Source organism: Ursus arctos, unplaced genomic scaffold, assembly GCF_023065955.2.
Source record: "Ursus arctos isolate Adak ecotype North America unplaced genomic scaffold, UrsArc2.0 scaffold_33, whole genome shotgun sequence".
Classification (NCBI taxonomy): Eukaryota; Metazoa; Chordata; class Mammalia; order Carnivora; family Ursidae; genus Ursus; species Ursus arctos.
Genome location: NW_026623019.1, coordinates 4,930,928 through 4,950,685, shown reverse-complemented (window position 1 = coordinate 4,950,685; position 19,758 = coordinate 4,930,928). Strand labels below are relative to the sequence as shown.

At 45.0% G+C, this 19,758-nt stretch overlaps 2 protein-coding genes across 8 annotated transcripts in view; one reads left to right on the top strand and one right to left on the bottom strand.

Annotated features, from left to right (window-relative positions):
* RIC1 (RIC1 homolog, RAB6A GEF complex partner 1) overlaps positions 1 to 12,162 on the top strand; it is a 144,027-nt gene extending 131,865 nt beyond the window's left edge. For 3 of the 7 annotated variants that reach the window (XM_057305636.1, XM_026519222.4, XM_057305638.1), the window contains one exon: positions 293 to 2,788. In XM_057305636.1, the coding sequence (XP_057161619.1) occupies positions 293 to 581 (289 nt within the window). In that variant the 3' untranslated portion in view covers positions 582 to 2,788. Of the gene's footprint in view, positions 1 to 292 lie in introns of all 7 variants that reach the window. The other 4 variants (XM_048218390.2, XM_048218389.2, XM_048218388.2 and 1 more) reach the window with 3 other exon arrangements.
* The window catches only part of ERMP1 (endoplasmic reticulum metallopeptidase 1), a 44,226-nt gene continuing 27,322 nt past the window's right edge, over positions 2,855 to 19,758 (bottom strand). Inside the window, exons 11-15 of the mRNA XM_026519225.4 lie at positions 18,448 to 18,600; positions 16,014 to 16,216; positions 15,333 to 15,448; positions 7,942 to 8,105; positions 2,855 to 7,831 (exon numbers count right to left, since the gene is read on the bottom strand). Coding sequence (XP_026375010.2) covers positions 7,667 to 7,831; positions 7,942 to 8,105; positions 15,333 to 15,448; positions 16,014 to 16,216; positions 18,448 to 18,600 — 801 coding nt within the window. The 3' untranslated portion in view covers positions 2,855 to 7,666. The remainder of the gene's footprint in view (positions 7,832 to 7,941; positions 8,106 to 15,332; positions 15,449 to 16,013; positions 16,217 to 18,447; positions 18,601 to 19,758) is intronic.

Below are 19,758 nucleotides of genomic sequence, written 5' to 3'. Positions count from 1 at the left end.
ACCCTGTTGGTCCTCAGACTATGGAATGTGATTTTTTAATTAAAATACTTGAGAAAAAAGTCCTTGTTGCTGGAGCTCAGAAACATAAGACACTTCCCTTGGGTGCAGTGCCCCTGTGTTGGCCAGGACTCCTGAGAACCCTTTCCTCCCTCCCATGTGCCTCCTCCCCTCCCCACACCACCTAGCACGGAGACCTCACTGTGTCCATGTTTAGTAGGAGTTTGTCCAGAACACTCTAGGGAGCATTTTGAGTGTGGCAAGAGAGAGCTAATTTCCTTTTCCCTCTGCTTAGTCCTGGATATAAGCCATTTTTAAACATCATTAAGCCACAAGTACAGAAGCTCAGTGAGCTCACAGAAGAACAGGTCCAGCCCGAAGCCTTCCAGCCAATAACCGTGGGTAAGACCCCTGAACACGCCGGTCCCCGGGCAGAGGAGAGCCGGGGCTGCTCGGGCCATGGAAGCGTCCCCCAGGGTGAGGTCGGAGGTGGCAGTCTGGTCAGCCGGAAGGAGGAGGACACGACCCGAGCAGAGGAGGAGGAATCTTTTCAGGATGGGACTTACGACTGTTCTGTGTCCTAACGACAGTGACGTGCCATCACCGCGGGCAGTATTAATTCACAGCAGCGTACAACTGAGGACACTGCGACCTAGTTGGACGATTTAACCAGGGAGAGAACTCAGAGACTCTGGTAAGGTAGTATTAAATTTTAACTTGCTCCTCTAAGAAATCTCGGACTCCATAAAAATGTGATATCAAATCATTTTTCATTAAAAAAAATTTTTTTAAGCTGCAGTGGAAAGTAATAAAGAGTATTGTACAGTTGTACAGGAGAATATTTTGGTTTTTTTCTTAAAGAATGGTAGCTCCTAAACCACAGGGATTGTTTTGCCCTAGACGAGCCTACTTTTTCACTACTTCCAGCTTCTTACGTGTTTTCTGGTTCAGCGTGTGTCCAGACTGCTTTTTAAAAACAAATGCGAAGGTGCTTGCTGGAGCTCATCAGTGCTGAGCTCCCTGCGTGCCCCTTTGGATCGAGAGCGCTGGACTCCCGCACTGGCCTGCTGAGCAGATGCCTGCCCTGGCACAGCAGTGGCTGTCGCGATGGAGACCTGTCCTGGGCTGTGTTTAGCCTTTAAATCCCAGTCCTGAACTGGCGGAAGCGATTTACCTGTGAGTCAGTGCGCCTGCTTCCTCCAGCAGCTTGAGGCCTGGTCAGTGTGGGCACAGGTCTGAGGGCTCCTACCAATTATGCTGTTAGATACCACTAAACTCTTTTGTATCTTTTTGTGAATACTCTTGTGTAAATAGACTAAAGGCACTGTTCATATTTTTAGGGCTCATATTATAATTTGTAAGGTTTGATGCTGGATTCTGCATGGCGATACTCACTCTTGGAAGAGAGATGGGCTTGCTCTTTCCAAATAGGAGCAGTCTTCACAGAAAAAAACAGGTTTATTGGCTTGGTCGTTCAGTAACGGAAATGGTCACACTGATCATGAAACAGGTTTTGTGCGAATTAACGTAGTTTCTTATTTATTGCTTTTGTAAATGGAATAAAAATGGACCTTTATGTAAATAGACTGCTGAATCCTGTATTATCACGGCTACTAAAAATTACTATGTGAAGAATGCATTCTTCATTGTGACTTTTAAAATATTTTATGTATTTCTAGATATGACTTAGTTTTCATACATTATGAAAACCTACCTGCACACTCCTTAACGGCTTCAGAGTAAACACATGCCCACTGCACTTCCAGTCACCTTCCATCAGTGCTAGTTTGCACTGTGCAGTCTGAACAAAGGAATGCAATGTTGTTTTTTACAAAAACAAACTTGTTTATTTTTGTAATAACAGTGTATCTTGACGTGGACCAAATTCATACCACTATGTAAAACAGCCTCTCTTCTCATAGTACAATTACAGTTTAGAAATAAAACTTGGTCCTCTACCCTTGCTTTTTAAAGTAAATGGCAGGATACAGTTGTCCTAGCCCAGGTTTCCTTGGAAGGGAAACACAAACCATTTTGAAATTGCTTGGTTCGAAATTCATCAAACTGTTTTAAATTATTGAGTTTGGTAATTTACTATCATTTACTTTTTACATTACAAGTGCAATAATCTCACATACTAGAACTCCTGAACGGGTGGGATGTGGGAGGATGGTACCTGGTCTTTCTGGTGCTACTTTATTTCAGCCTTTGTTTTAAACCACCTTTCCCTGAATCTTATGGTAGAAAATGTGTCCCATGTGAGTACGTGCAGCCCAGCAAGAATCTAACCTGAAACTTCTCCTGTCCTAGTCCCTTAGGAGGAGAATGAGCATTATTTTTGTGTTTGGTGTGAAAATACAGTCAATAAAATGATTTACCATTGTAAACAGCTGTGATCCTTTCACATCTCCGCATGTGCTGCTGGGCTCCTCTTGCACTCGTCAAAGCAGAGCACCGGTAGGTTAACTGAGCCGCTGTGGTTAAGACCATGAATCAATCTTTGCTCCTATACTTGTTTCTCAAGTAATAGAAATGGGCGGCCTGAAGGCAGAAAAATTGGTGGTTTACGGAAAGTTTCTCTTTGGTAGTTTGTTGTATATTTTACTTGTATTTTTATTTTGCTTTGTTTGGTTGATACATCAACTGTTAAAGCCATAACTTTAACTAATGAAGTCAAGTATTCAGTATAACAACTATTTGAAGTTTATTTGCTGATACCAAAACAAGAAGTCATTTTGGGGGGGAGGGGGTAAAGTCAACCTTTGCTTGTAATTAAAGCTGCTGCTACTTCTGTAATGTGTATTTTTTTTACTTGGTAAAGGGCAATAAAACATGAACTTTTATTCAACACATCAGGTTAACAGCAAAAAGTATATTTATTAAAAGCCACAGAAATATTCTTTTCATTATGAAATTCCACCTCTTAGAATTTTCTTTATGAAGTAACTACAAATTCAGACAGATTTAAATTTATATGCAGAATTGAGAACAGGAGCAGCGAGATTTGGCAGCATCCTGTATGCCTGACTGTAGAAGCTTGGAAGAGAAATCCATCTTGAGGACATGGAAAATGTTCAAAATGTAATAAAAATGATTTCCGCCAGACAAAACTGTCTATGTAAGTATAGAGGAGACTGGGCCCCGTCTCTAACAGGTGGGATTAAAAGTGCTTCTGAGTTCCCCAGTTTCCCGAGTCTTTGTCTCTATGGATTTCCCTTTTATGGACGTTTCATATAAATGGAATCCTGTATCTGTGGCTTTTTCTGTGTGGCTTCTTTCTCTTTGCAGGACACTTTCAAGGTTCATCTTTGTACATCAGTAGTCGTTCCAAGGCTGAATAATGTTCCACTTTCTGGTGTACTGCTTCTATTTATCTGTTCACCACCATTTGCCACGAACATTCATGTATAAGTTTCCATGTGGATAGAAGTGAAAATGCTGGGTCATGTACCTGGTTAATGTTTTGAGGAAATGCCTAACCGTATTCCAAAGTGCCTGCGCCATTCTCTGCACTCCCGCCAGCAGGGGATGCAGGTGGCAGGTTCTCCCTGCGCTGGTTGCTGGCTGTGGTTCTGGTTACAGCCGTCCGAGTTCTTTATGGAGCCGAGAGTCATTATGGCATAGTGTGGATTTTCCTGGTGCCTAGTATCTTTTCACAGTTATTAGCCATTTGTGTATCTTTAGAGAAAAACGTTGTTCTCCTTCGCCCATTTCACAGTTGGGTCATTTATCCTTTTATGGTTGATTTGCAAGAGTTCTTCGTACATTCTGGATACTAGACCCTTATATGATTTGCATGTATTTTCTCATTCCAATGGCTTGTGATTTTCGGGACACTGTCCTTTGAAGCATAAAAGTTTTACATTTTGGTGAAGTCCGGCTTTTTCTTTGGTTGCTTGTGCTTTGGTGTATGTAAGGAACCACTGCCTAATGCAGGTTTGTGGAGATCTGTGCCTGTGTTTTCCTCTGAGACTTTTTTTATGTTTTGTTTTTTACAGTGTTAACTCCTGTTTAGGTCTTTGGCCCATTTTGAGTTAATTTTTGTGTGTGGATATTCAGTTGTCCCAGCATCATTTACTGAAAAGATTCATTTTTTTTTCCTCATTGAATTGCCAAAAATCATTTGTAAACATATGGATTTATTTGTAGACTGTCAGTTGTATATTGCTCTCTCTTCTTACTGCCAGTAGCACACTGTCTGGTCATGGTTACTGTCCCTACTTTGTAGGAAGTTTTGAAGATGTGACTCATAAGTTTGTTTTTTCAAGACTGGGCTATTATGGGTCCCTTGCATTTCCGTATGAATACAAGCTGGGATTATGTTCGATTTGTGGATCAATTTGGCAAGTATTGCCATCTTAATTAAGCCAATCCACAAACATGGGATTTCTTTTAGCAGTGTTTAAAAGTCTTGTCTTATACTTTTATTAAGCTTATTCCTAAGTATTTTATTCTTAATGCAATTGCGACTAGAATTGTTTTGTTGTAGAAATACAATTGCTGATCTGTGCATTGATCCTTTAACACTGCTGAATTCATTTAACTGTAACAGTTTTGTTTTGTGGATTCCATAGAATTTTCTATATAAATTTGTCCTTTCTAATCTGGATGCATCTTGCCAAACTGGCTAGAGCCTCAGAACAATATTCAGTAGAAGTGGCTGTAGTGGACATGGTGGTCTTTCTGACCTTACGGGCAAGCTTTTCAGGCTTTTATCACAGGTGATGAGGATTTTAGCTGTGAGTTTTTCATCGGAGGGAACTTCCTCACCTGATAAAGGTACTCGGTCAGTTGAGATGGTGTATTACATTGACTTTTCAGGTGTTAAACCAACTTTTCATTCCTTGAATAAATTCCACTTGGTCATAATATAGAGCCAAACTTGAAGAAATAAATCAGTACGTTAATATTTTTACAAATCAAATAAGATATTTTCCAAATAAAAAGAGCCAGACATAAAGAGGCCTAAATGCATTTTGGCTTTATTGGCCCTAAAAGGCGGCAAGGGGCACGATGAGGAGGTGCACCGGACTGTTCTGAGGAGCGGCGGTGCCCCCATTCCTTGGGTTTCCAGAGCGGCAAGTGATGAGTGGTGGGCCACTGGCTGAAAGACCATTTCTTCCTGCCCCCACAATCCTGGATTCGCCCTTCAGTGATTTTCTTTGCCAGTGGAGAGGATTTTAAAAAGCTCAACATTTAACAAAATATGCACAATTTCATTCCACAGTAGAAAGCATTCCAGTGTCTCCTTGCTTTGCTCCTCACTCACATACCCGTTCTGCCACGTGAGCCATCTAGGTCTTTTAAAGGCAATTTAAAAAAGGTTTTAAAAAGGCTTTGTAGACTGGAAATAACCCTTCAACGATGAGGATACAGAAGAATAAAGATCTGGTTTTTCTGTTAATGATACTAACCTAGTAGGTTAATTTCAGTAATGTAAGGCAACAACCAATCCTCAACAAGTCAGCCAACCAGTGAAAAGAAAGGAAAGACCCTCCTGCTGGCTACGGCTTCCTGAGTGAGCAGCTGGCTACGGCCCCTCGGTGGAGACATCTCAGCGACCCTACAGCGCTTGTTTCCATCAGCTAAACGGGGAAACGTACTTTCAGACACAATGTAGACTAAGCATTTCTTCAAAACCACAATTCTTCACATTTTCACTGAATGTGCAACCCTGGGCTACTTTTAAATTCTGTAGGAAAAACTGTTTGAAAAGACCCTCTTAGAAGGGAGTTCTGAATGAGGAGTCTCCGAGGCTGCTGACGGACCGCGCGTGTGCTAAGTGCTCAGCCACTTCCGGCACTGAAGCAGTCCGCCCTGAGCCCAGCGAGCATCTTGAAAACCAAAGCAGAAGACACTGTTTGTTTACAAAGGAAAATGACGTGAAGGCAGAAGGAAAACCATGATTCTTACTGCAAGGGAATCACATCCTTCCCAAAGGGGGGAAAATCACTTTCATACGAAGCATGTCCTCAACATGGGATTCCCCCTCCATAAAAATCTATTTCCGATTAACCACAGGGACAAAATAGGCCTCTATTTTGAAATTCATTGAGATACCACTTTTTGTCCACAACTCTGATTCTCTACAAGCTACGAACACTGCAGTCCTTCTGCGCCACCTGACAAACTCAGAAGTCCACTGGCGACACCCGTACCAGGGGCGGGAGCCCGGTACTTGCAGCACAGCCCGTAGTCCGCGTTCAGCCCTGGCCGCGGCCGTGCTGGGCTGCGTGGCCGGGTCAGGGCTGAGGGCGTCCCGGGTGAGGCAGGCAGCGGGAGGAGCATGCCTGGGAAGGCACACTGCGGCCACCAGTCACAAGCGGCTTCAGTGGCCTCCGGCCATGCACTTAGTGCCACTTTGTTTTACTGTGGCTTTTTAAAAAAAATGTCTTTTTTGGCCTTTGCTTGCTAAACTCAGAATTTGTCCAACCTTTTCAGCTTCTTAATGGAAAAAAGAAAGAAGAACTGACCACTCATCTCCCCAAGCCCTTCCACTGCCAGAGCCGAGAAGCCCTGAGAGGCATCGCCGTGACACGCCTCCCAAGCCACACAGCCATCTTCAAAATGAACAGCACCTTCAAGGCCTCGGCCTGCCCTTCTGCAGGATCCTAATACCAGCAGCTGCTGCTCCAGGGGCCTCACTGCAGTGTAAGCCACCCCCTCCTGCCCCAGGAAAGCCAGCTCTGCCGGACAGGGACGGAGAAACTATTCAGACTCGTGAGAAAACAGACAAAACTAAGGACTCAGTGCATCAATAAAATTATACCCTAGAGGATTAACCTTGGATAACAGAACATGCCTATTAAATGAAGAGAATAAATATTTATAAAATGCCCAGCCACTCCTCACCCCACTCACTACCAAGCCTGTGTGCTTGCCACGCGACATCCCGAGCCAGAAGAGCCCCGCAGGAAACGTAGCTGAACAAATGCTCCGCTTCAAATGGCAACGTGGACAGGAAAAGGTAGAGATCAAGCCTAAAAGCAACTCAGAAATGCATCACAGCCACAGCTCTCAGGGACCACCTGTCAGAAGGACGCGAGTCCCCGGCTCAGCACAGCTTCCCATGGCGGGAGCCTGGGCTTCGCTACAGAGGAGCCAAGCACATCTGAGCAGCTGCCTGAAGAAGTAGAGCTCTCAACACAGGCTGGGTCCTCAGAAGCCCCCTGGTTCTCCCCCCGCTGTTGCTGAACCTGCCTTCTAATCCCTAAGGGTCAATCTCAAGGGGGATCATTACTCCAGCGAACAGATTTTAGCTACCGTCCTCTGACGAAACAAATGATCTTGGGCTCCAGTTGGAAATGTCCTTTGTCTCATGAACAGCTCACAGTACCTTCTACATCTTTCATGATCTTAAGGGGAGGACTACTGACGTGGTTTGTTGGCTTTTATCCTTGAGGTCCTAGAGAAGACTGACATGTGTAGTGGTGGTACCCATGTGTGTGCTTCAGTGCCAGGAAACCGGCGTCAAGTGTCAGAAAGGCCACATGTCACGACCCCACAGCATCACCATCATGGTGCTTGGCCCTGAGGAATGTCAGCCCACGAAGCTCTCTGAACAGGTGCTCATTCACAATCACTGACTTACAAACATCCATGTCACGCGGGGAGAAACCGTGTCACGGGGGTATCCCGCTCGGCATGTACTCAGCACTCATCCGGAAGACTAGAACACAAAGAGATTGTAGGTGCACACCCAGGCCGAGGGGAATGTCCAATCTGGAAACTTTGCTCTCAGAGCATCCAGCTGGGAGGATTTCTTATCTTCCCCAGAAAGGTAGTGGGCAGCAATGGCCACAGTGACCATTCCTTCAGGCCGCTCTTCCAAGACCTGGCAGAGAAAATTAGTTTAGTTCTCCAGTTGTAGGAAGGCAGAATAGTGATCCCACACGCCACCTGGGAGCCTGATCAGGGACAGCAGCAATGCAGGTAAAGTCCCACCTGTACTTCTATCCAGAACCGCCATGCCGAGGCCTGGAGCCCGTGGGAGTAAAACACGAAGTAGTCCCCTCCTTTACTTGTGACCGGGGTGCCATTGCCAAGAGACCACTGAGAAAGTGTTGACCCTTTGTGGGTTCGAACGTAGAAGGACATGTGGCTCGGTCCTGGAAGGAAAAGGAAGAAGAGTTCATCTTCTGAAAAGCATCAAGGAAAGCAGCTAACTCGCCACCAGACTACGAAGGACACGCCTTGTATCACCTCACACATCCTCACTGCAGACCTAAGGGAGGTTCCGATCTGCACCTCCACCCGTGGGCAGGAGCCGGGGTAAGTAACGTGCTCCCGCAGAAAAGGCACAGAATTTACAGTGAGAAAACCTGTCGTTGAAACCTAAGAACCTAGCATGCGTGAGGCCTTCAGAAATCTAGAGAATAAGCTTCATCCAACCAAGAGGTCACTTCAAGAGCTGTGGCAGAACAACAGACAGGATTTTAACAGACGCAAACACGGTACGCGGGCGGTGTTCGGTGAGGGGGAAGCGAGGAAGCAGAGTCCGCGGACCTGTAGAGCCCCGGAGAGTTACGGCCACTAAAAACTGAGATAGTAAAAGGTTACAGAATATGTGGTCAAAACAAAAACTTTCCTAAATGCCAGAAAATATTATTTTTAAAGATTAAAGAAGACCCGTCCTACAAAAAGGAATATAGCAAATAAAGCAAGAAGTGGAGACCAAATGCATCCGTCATAAAAATAAATGTAAACAGAACTAATCAACTAGAAGGGAAAAAACTTCAACTTGGCTTAAAAATCCAGATCTAATTACCTCCTGCATTCAGAAAGGGTAAAAATAACAGTATGAACAAAGTGGACACGGTTTTTAAAATGACCTCTTTTGGGGCGGCTGGGCGGCTCAGTGGGTGAAGTGTCTGCCTTCAGCTCAGGTCATGATCTCAGGGTCGTGGGATCGAGTCCCGTGTCAGGCTCCCTGCTCAGCAGAGTCTGCTTCTCCCTCTGCCCCTCCCTCCTGCTCATGCTGGTGCGCAGGGAAAAAAACAGGATTCAAGACAAAAGCAGTACATGTAAAAAGGCACCTTTTAATACTAAACATTTAATTCACGCTATACAACTGACTTCTGTGCAAGTGACAGCAGCTGCTTAATGAAGCACAACTACAGATGGAAAAAGACCCTACCCACAGCCAGCATCCGCCGTCCTCCAAAACATCAGTTGAACAAAAAGGATATAAAAAGACCAGAACAAATTCTGATCAGTGAAGTCGATCCCATGGATATGTAGACCCAACTTTAGAAGATAAATTCTGCATTATCGGCACACAAAACGTATTATAAGTAACACTGGTCATAATTCGGTAAAACTTAAAATTATCAATAACAAAACAAAATGGCCTTCTACCTGGAAATTTAAAAAATCTATTTAAAAGACTCAGGGTGGCTCAGTCAGTTAAGCTTCCGCTCGTGGTCTCATGGGTCGTGGGACCAAGTCCATGCTGGGCTTCCTGTTCAGCAGGGGGAGTATGCTTGGGATTCTCTCTATGCCTCTGCCTCTCCCCCCGCTTGGGTGCATTCTCTCAAATAAATAAAGCCTTAAAAATAAATTTATAAAAGACTTGGATTAAAGAAATCCGAACAAAAATTATGGAAGTTTTTTTGTAAATAATGAAAATATTACATATTAAACTACTGGGTACATGTGAAAGCCATGGTAAGAGGAAAATCCATAGCAATGAATGTTTTTTCAGTAAAATTTAAGAAGTACAAGAAAGAACAAAAGGAAGGAAATATTACAAATAAAGCAAAAAAGCAGAAATCAATAAAAGAATGAGAATAGAACTAAACAGATGTAACTTAGTTTTATAAAAGAACAGGTTTTTTCACTAACAACTACTAGCTAACTTGGTTAAAAAAGAGGTGGGGGGGAAGGGGAGTGGAGTAAACACAAATATACAAAAAGAATAAGAACAGAAGAAATGTTTAAAATCACGTGGCTACGCTGCAAACCTCTATATAGTACTAAATTTGGAAACCCAGATGAAATGGATACTTTTTAAGGAAAATAGATTACTAAAACTGTACAACACAGATACAAATCTTAAGCAAACCAATTTCCCAAGAAAAAGTTAAACTACTCCTGCAAAAAAACCACCCAGATGGCTTCCGAGAGCAATGTAAGTCAGCTTTTCAACCAGATCGTTCAAATGCTTCCAGAACTGTTCCAAGGCATTAGAAATTAAGGACAACTAACCATTTTCATGATGTTTATACATTTATAATGTGTAACACATACCTAAATCTGATTAAAGAGTACCAAAAAAGATAGTAATATTCTGTGATATTGGTCCATGTTTAACTCAAAATTTCTAAATATTAGCAAACAAAATCCAACATCATGTAAAGAAAATAAAAAGCCATGGCCTAGTGGAAAACACCATATCAAAAGACCCAAGGAAGAAAAATCCTATGATTATCTTTATAGATGCTGAAAAAAGCCTTTCCCAAAATTAAGACCCATTCCTTGTAAAAACATTCAGGACGTGACTGCTGACAGATGCTTGTCTACACCCAAGGCTCGCCTCTCTCACGCTGGGGAACGCTTGACATCGGTGCTCCACGTCAAGCAAGGACCCCCGCTCACCATGTCCACACCATACGAGCAGCACCAGCCACTTCCACATGCCAGTCACAGGCCTAAGAACGGGTACAGAAGAAGGACTGTATTTGCAGATACAACAGTCAACGAGCTAGACTTGAAGTCTGTTTTTGTACGGCTCTCAGGCTAAGAGTGCTTTTTACATGTTTAAAAAGCAGTCAGGTTGGGGCGCCTGGGTGGCTCAGTCGTTCAGCATCTGCCTTTGGCTCAGGGAGTGATCTCAGGGTCATGGGATCGATCCCGGTATCTGCCTCTGCCCCTCCCCCCAATCATGCTCTGTCTTTCTCTCTCTCTCAAATAAATAAAATCTTTAAAAGACATAAAAAATCTACAATAGGGACATATAGCAAAGCCCAAAGTATTTACTATCTCTGGCCATTTAAAGGTTGGCAATTCCTAGTATACATGGGGAACTCCAGAGGAGCAACGAATAACTCAAAAAGTAAGAAGATTCACTGAGGTAGCAAGATACAAAATTTACACATAAAAATAGAACCAGTTAAGAGAACATAACAGTAGAGAAAAGTCCAATGATGAACTAGATGAAGAAAATCTTATTAACACTCCTGAAAGACACAAAAGTAGATGTGAACACATGCAAAGACATTCCCAGTTCTTGGCTAGGGTGACATCACGTCAGCTCTCCTTAATTTATAAATGAGGATACTCCGCAAAACACCAATAAACAATAAGTTTTATGTCAAAGTTATAATACTGAAGTTCATATGGAAAAACATGCAAAAATAGCAATGAAAATCCTGAAAAACAAGAATTACAAAGGATCTTAACCCTTGCTCATCATTAAGCTGCAAAGTTTCTATAATTAAAAATGTCATAGGTACACAAACAGACCCACATGTATATGGTCGAGTAATTTTTTTCTGATCTCTGGACATTTGTAATCACAAAACACAGGGCAGTAGATGTGTAACTTGCCTGCCAGGAACCTGAATTTTATTGGAATTTTCCAAATTGTGCATAAAGGATAGAGAAAGGTTTGGATTTTTCTGTGCTTCCTTTTTACAAGCTGGTGATTAAATAAAAATCAACATTATTGGCATGAACAAGAAAACCAGTTGGTGCAAAATGAATTTATTTCCAATTAAATTTTAAAAGCCTAGGGAAAACAAAAGTACCTGCCTTTGAAACCACCAGCTGAGGCACTTAATTGCCTATACCTGCTTCGTTCCGATGGTTACGACCAAATTTTATTTCACCACCACCATCTTGTGTCCTCCGGTATTTATTCCTTACTAGATTTTCAAGTCCCTTCTGTGTTAAACTGAATGAACTATGCCTTAGCACAACACATAGAATGATTCACTTTTTACAGGAAATATAATGATGGCTACAATCACCAAAAAATACAAAAACCAAACAGGTGACTTGTGAAAGAGGAAGTTCAGTAAAAAGTGGGCAAAGTTGAGGTATATACAATCAAATAATTTTCATAAAGACACGAAAGCACTTCAATAGGGTAAGGTAGATCTTTTCAACAGATGATACTAGAACAACTGGATGTCCATAAAGAGAAAAAAAAAAAAAACCTTGACCTCTACCTCACACCATACACAAAAATTAATTCAAGGTAGATTATAGGCCTAAACATAATAGCTAAAGCGATGAAGCTTCTAGAAGCTTCTAGAAGGAAACATGAGTCTATCTTTGTGACCTCTGGGTAGACAAGATCTTTTTAGAGAGGACACATAAAGTACTATTCTAAAGAAAAACCTGATTAATTGGAATCCATACCCCATTAAGAAAATGAATGGACAAGAAAATCCAGGTATCTGATAAAGACATATCTGATAAAGGACTGTGATCTGGAACATACACACTCCTGCAAGTCAATAAGCCCAATTTTTAAAAGGGAAAAAGACATGAAACAAAGCAGGGTAACCGAGTATTTCCCAGTAAGCACCTGGAAGAGTGATACCGTCAGGTATCAGAGAAGTGTGAGAGCTACTGCTAAATGCCTCACAGAAACGGTACCATGGAAAAGAGGAGTGACTACGGAGAGAATGTGGAACAACGAATTCTGATAGGCTCCCTGTGGGGAACCACAGACTAATACTCAAAACAACATAGCTCAGTCTCAAAGACATGCTTACTGACCCAGACCCAGGACATTACATGTTGGAAGATTCTATTTATGTGAAGCTCGAGAATGGAAGAAAGTGAATAGCAGGAACTTTTAAAAATGAACTTCCTGTGTTAGAGTTCCCCAGGGAAACAGAACCAATCCTCAACATAATATTAGCAAATCGAACCCAACAATGCATAAAAAGAATCATACACTACAACCAGGGGGTTTAGTCCGTGTATGTAAGATTGGTTCAGCCATGAACATCAGTTACTGGGATCATCACATCAACAGGCTAATGAAGAAAAATCACATGGTCGTATCAGTTAAGAGAAAAGCATGTGACAAAATCCAACATCCATTTACAGTCAAAGCTCAGCAGACTAAAAATACAGGGAGTTTCCTCAACCTGACAAACAGCAGCTACAGAAAACCTACAGCTAATGTGATACTCGGTAAAAATGTAGAAGCTTTCCCACTAAGATCAAGAACAAGACAGTGATTCCCACTCTTACTACTCGTCTTAGCACTCTTTTTCACGCTACCGGAAGTCCTAGCTAATGCACTAAGACAAGAAAAGGTAATCAAAGATAAAAAAGATGGGGAAGGGAAGGAAGAAATAAAACTGTGTTTGCAGATGACGTGATCATCTATGTAGGAAATCCCAAAGAATCAACAGAAGACTCCTGGAACTAATGAACAATTAGGGCAAGGTCGCACGATACAAAGTTAATAAACAAAATCAGTTGTTTTCCTGTATACCGTCAATGAAAAATATTATTTACATTAGCATCCCCCAAATGAAATACTTAGCTACAAATCTAACAAAAGGTGTACAGAATCTATATGAGGAAAACTACAAAATATAGTTCTGATGAAAGAAAACAAGACACAGATAAGTGGAGAGATATTCCATGTCACGGATAGGAAAAGCATTAAGATATCATTTTCCCCAACTTGATGTATAGATTCCAATACAATTCCAATCAGAATCCCAGAAGGTTCTGTTGTGGATCTTGACAAATTGATATATGGAAAGACAAAAGACAAGCAATATTCTGAAGAAGAATAAAGTTGGAGAGGACGGATACTACCCACCTTCAAGACGTGATCCAGAGTGCACCATTGTGATGGCTAAACAGAGAAACAGGTAAGTAAAACAGAACAGACAGCCCAGAAACAGACCCACATGAATACAGTCGACTCATGTCTGACAACACAACAAAGGTCGTTCAGTAGAGGCAGGAAAGTCTTCAACAAATGGTACTAGAACAACTGGGAATACACATGCAAAAAACATCCTACACTCAGACCTTAACACCTTTCCCAAAAATGAACTCAAAATGGATCTCTCATGGACCTAAATAGAAGACACAAAACTAAACTAAATTTGTAGAAGGTGACGTCGGAGAAAATCCAGAGACCCTGGGTTTGGCAATGACTTTTAGACATGACACCAAAACCATGACCCATGAAAGAAAAACTGATTGCACTGGACTTCATTAAATTTAAAAACTTACATTCTATGGAAAACACTCTTGAGAGAATGAAAAGACAACCCAGACTGGGAGACAATATTTGCAAATCACTTATCTGGTATAAAGGACTTCTACCCATATACACAGACAGCTCTTAAATTTCAACAACAGAAGTCAAACCACCTAATTAATAAACAGACACGTCACCATTTGGCAGGTAACCTGTGAAGAGACACCCCGCACCGCGGGCCAGTAGGGAGGCGCCCACGGACACAGCGGGAAGACACCCCTGCCCGGCCGTCAGAACGCCTAGAATCCCGACACTAGCAGCCTGGGTGCTGCTGGGCGTGCAGGAGGCGCGGCCGCGCTGGGAGAGGTGCCGGCTTCTGACTAAGGAAAATATAGGCCAACCACACAATCTAGCAACTGTACCCTAGGTTTTTATCCCGGGGAGTTGAAAACCTGTCCGGACGAAAACCTGCCAACAGCTGTTTACGGCAGCTTTATTCACAAGCGCCCAAACCTGGAAGCAGCCAGGCAGCCTGTCCCTCAGCAAGGGATCGGCCAAACCGCAGCGCGTCCGCATCACTACGGAGCCGTGGAAAGAAGCGAGCCCCTAACACGTGAAGGCTCTGAAATGCAGACTGCTAAGCGAGAAGCTACAGAGCGTGTGACTGCAGCTACGGCTGTTCTGGAAAAGGCAAAACAGGAGAAACAGTAACAAAGTCAGTGTCTGCCAGAGGGAGTGGGAAGGAGGGATGAACGGTGGGGAGCACGGGGGATTCTCAGGGCAGGGAATCCACTCCGTGTGATACGGTGGGTACCTGACATCACACGTTTGTCCGAAATACCCCCAGAACTATGCAACAGAAAGACTGAACTGAGCCTTAATGTAAACCAGGGACTTGAGTTACTAATAATGTCTCAGTACTGGCTCATCCGTTTGAGGAAACACCACACTCCAGGGCAAGCAGGGGTGGGGAGCTCTGCTTGCTGCTCAATTTTTCTGTAAACCTAAAACCACTCTAAAAAAATAAAGGTTTACAAAGCTTCAAGTGCTCTTAGAAACACTAAGTTCTTCCTAACATTTAAGGAAAACAATACGTACTTTCTAAGAATTTTAACAAGTGAAGCAGAGAAGAAAACACTGTCCTGTCACTTACCTGTGGCTTCAAACGTCAGCTTTACAGAATCCCAGGGTGTCTGTTCTTTGGACACAAGTCTGAAATGAGCAGGATCTCCTGGAGAAACTTCTGGAGCAGGAAGATACCAATTTTTCCTATTTGGAAAGGTAGCTTCAATATTTAGGAGGCTTAATTTTAGTTGACAGCTATCTCTAACTCATGGACGTGATCCGAATATAGGACTCAACATTTGGGGGCATGAAAATAATCTCTGATGGACAGGATGAACCCTGCTAATTACTCTAAAAGCCTGTTACTGTGTAACAAAACCTTCGCAGAATTAAGACCAAGGGAGCCTAGGTGATCTTGATTCCACTACCCATGCTAGTCCTCCTTACCCGAGCCCTTACCCAACCACGAAAACATCCCAGCAATAAAACAGTATGAAACTAATGCTTCCCTGCCATCTGTGACACCAGCTGAGAGGGCCAGCCTTTCTAAGGACTCGGGCTTCTAGAGGAAAGACTTCCTAAATCTGGAAAAGCAGCAGCACGCTTCTGAGTGCTTTATCCCACTAACGGGGCACTTCAGTGGTGACGGAGGACACAGCGCACAGGGCACCTGACGTCTGCGTTAACCACGTGAATATGAAGTAGTCCCGTCGTGACACGACTGGAGACAAGCGCAGTCCCAGCGACAGCAGCACACGGGGGAGCCAACCTGATGAGGAAGTGCACCGGCAGGTACCACGGGAAACCGCAGAGGGGTGCGTCCTCCTCGCAGTGAGCTCGGATGCTGTCGTTGATCTCAGGAACGTGAGGTGTTATGTGAGACATGCCCGTGTAGTCAAACCCATTGATCCAGATTCCAGAGTCCCGCTTAGTTACGCTTCCGTCCAGGTCATGAAATGTTCTAGTCACGTGCTGCAAACAACAGACGGACGAGAAAGCCACTACTCGAATCCCTTTACCCACATCCCCCTGCAGATGAACAAAAATGAGTAAATGACGACACCAAGAACCGATGCGGCTACGGAGCGACAGAACCGCTCACACGCTGCTGGCGGGGGCGGGCGGGCACCGCCACCTCGGGGAACCGCTTCGCGTCACCTAAACGAGCACAGACCCGTCAAGCCGGCCATTCCACTCCTGCAGGTGGGCCTTCGAGAAACGCGTGCAGGGTACGAGGGTGCCGATTCCGCCCCGTCCGCGGCAGCAGAAACTGCCAACAGCCCAAATGTCCACCAGCAGTGGAAGGGGCAAGTGAGCCCCATCGCTGAACCACAGACACGTGAGTCAACGTGGAAACTCCGCCCCGGCCGCTGGGGGGGACGCGGCCGGGGGCACAGGAGCGTTCGTGCGGCGCGGCTCTGTCTGCAAGCGCAGAAAGAGGCAAACCATCTTCCTGTGTAGGGATCCACAGGTACGCGGTCGAGAAAAGGCAGGAACTCCAAACTGCAAGACCGCATTTCCCTGGGGCGGGGGCGGGGCGGAGGGGAAGAGCCGGGATCAGCAAGGGGACACTCAGGTCTTAGCAGGTACTGCTTACGTTCTTTCCTTTAGACTCAAGGATGGATAAACAAAGTTCTATTATTTCTTACAAATATATTTATATATTAAAATTTCATTAAGACTTTTCCGAAAACCTGTTTCAGATTTAAGACACGAACACTAGAACTCCGTTTAGATGGAGGCTGAAAACAAATACGTTCTAAGATAGGGACGGACACACACACACACACACACACACACACACACACACACACGCTTCCCTTTCAGTGTGCGACCTGAGCGCCCCCCTGCGCAGAGACAAACATCCCAGCTCAGCGCCCGATGACAGACTTGGGCTCCATCCAGCACGGCAGGAACCAGCCCAAAGCACAGCAAGCAGGAGGAGACAGCTGAGCGGGCAGCGGCTGGGGAACCGGAGCCACAGGCCACACGGCCACCACCCGGCTCGCATGGGCCACGCTCACCCGTGGAAGCACCGTCTGTGGCTGCTTGTGCTCCACGATACGGTGGCGACAGAGGCCGTGTGGCTGACAGAGCCCCAAGTATTTATCACCTGACCCTTCTCGGGAAAAGTGTGCCAACTCCCGGCACTGGAGAAGAAGAGAACCCCAAACAAATCAGAGCAGTTTTTTAAAAACAAAAAAGTCGCTTTTCCTAACTACTATACTAACGTAATTAGAAAAAGTTAGCAAGTCACTGAAAACACAGTGACTCTAAAAACAAGCTGTTCCTCACTCGAGGTTTGGTAAGTGGTCAAGTCTGTCACATAAGGCATATCGCTGGGCCCTCCAGGACTGTAAACAAGGAACAGTTGGCCTTTGTCACTATCTCCTCCCTGATAATGACCATTCGAGTGTTGTTATTACTTGTTCAAGTCCCTGAATAATTTACCTGGGTTAGGACTCTTGGCTTTTCTTTCGGTTTTTTTTAAAGATTTTTTTGTAAAGTAGGCTCCGTGCCCAGCGTGGGGCTCAGACTCACGAAACTCCTGACCCTGAGACCCAGAGCCGTGTACTGTACCCATCGAGCTGGCCAGGCGCCCCTGCTTGAAGTCGGCTTTTCTGTTTCGCAGCCTCTAAGAGAGAGAATGACTGGCAATAAGGCAGCTTAGTTCTTTCTCCTGCGTTGTATCGCCAACTTCACAGTTTGCCGAAAACCTAAAATCCACGGAAGTTCTAAATGCCATGTTACTAGTCCCTTTCTAAGTTATTGTATTTTCATTATGACATCCTACCTCAAAGGCTACCTAAGATCACTTTTACTAGCATTTTAAAATACCGGTTTTATTTTGCCAGTTGAATTCAGATTTTTTCTCAGCCTGCAGACATTTTTACAATCTGTCCTTCTAAAAAGCTCATTACTCCCCAGCACATACTTGCTTGTTTTTCTAGGCTGGGGCATTTTTATAATTTGAACAGTAACAAAACAAGCTGACGCGTCTCGTTCGGTCTCTTGGGAGGAGCGTGTCTCGCGGGTACAAAAGCCTCTTGGTGGTCAGTCTTTTCCCCACTGCCTTACGCACAACCGCGAGGACAACTGAATAAATAGGTCACCAGTCGGCAAGTCCGCTGGTTTTCCTGTTGGCCGGGGAAGCTCAGCACACACGAGGCTCTCCCTCCAGAACCTCGCGCTGTTGCTCTTACCTGAAGAAACACCCTCTTTGGCTTGGGGCTGGCGGGGTGCGAGCTGTACGGGAAAAACGCGCCGCTGCAGACCAGGAGGAGCGTGACGGCGCACACCGAAGTCAGCGTCAGCACGGTGCTCTTGGTGCTCTTGGCAAGGTAGATGAAGCTGATCTGAAACAGAGCGCAGAAGCGGGAGAGCGGCCGTCGGCGGACAGGTGTCTACCGCCTTCACTGTACCGGGGGTCCCCCGAGTGACCGTGAGGAACACCCGCCAGCAGGTGCTCACACGCCGCGCCCGGTGGACAGGCGCCGCCTTGGGGGTTTCCATCCCGGGCGGGAGCCCAGATAAACAAGGGGTGCCCCCGTCTGCCACGACGGTGCCTGTGACAGGCAGCCGGCCGGCGAGAGGGGAAACGACACAGACATGGGGTCTCCGATCAGTCGGCCAAGACCCCAGGACGGAGACCCATCACCAGTCCAACCATGACCTTATTTTTCTTCTGATTCTGTCAGGGCCCCTCGTTAACCACAGCACAGTAGACGCCATTTATCTCCCAATCATGACATCAGGCTTTTATTAAAGAACCAGAGATAAGATTGTAAGCGCAAGCAAGCCTGTTCCAACGAAACGCAAGTTCCACTCCCGACGCTTCCGCACCGTGCGGCGTGCTGGCTTCGTCTGAACTTGCACTTAGATGCACCGTCAAGAGCCCACCTGTGGGCCCGGCCCCACTCGGTGCCGAGCAGCCAGAGCCACAGTCTAACAGCGCCTCTGTGCTCGGGCAAGGGCACCTAGCACATCCTGGACCTGCTTCTGTTAGCTGCTTAGTGGCCATGAAATCACAGAAATCAAAGTTGTGGGGGACACACATGACTCACGGGATACGCCCACAGATCCCGCAGGGGTTCGGAAGGAGCCACACTGACCCAACCCAGCTCCCCTTGCGCCTGCCCCCCCTTCTCACCCACCCTCCAGGGTCGATAAAGAGAGCATGAATGTGAAAAAACTTTTACGGAGATGGAAACGAGCAATCAGGTAAACATCCGTAAGCTACCACACGCTCTGCTATGTAAAATGAAAGGACCGTATAGCCACGGTGGCCCAGGGTCCCATCGGGCTCAGCTCCAGCAAACCGGTACTGGTCCTGGGTCAACGGTCTTGTGTTTTTACACCGTGAGCACAGAAACAACACAGTACCCAAGGAGCTAAGGCTGTGAGTCAGGAAAACACCGTTACCCTGTCTCTCTCTGTCCTAGGAGTCGTGAGATTTTAAACCGTGGTCCCACAGAACAGTGTCAAATATCCCAAGTAACGATTTCCCCTCCGCG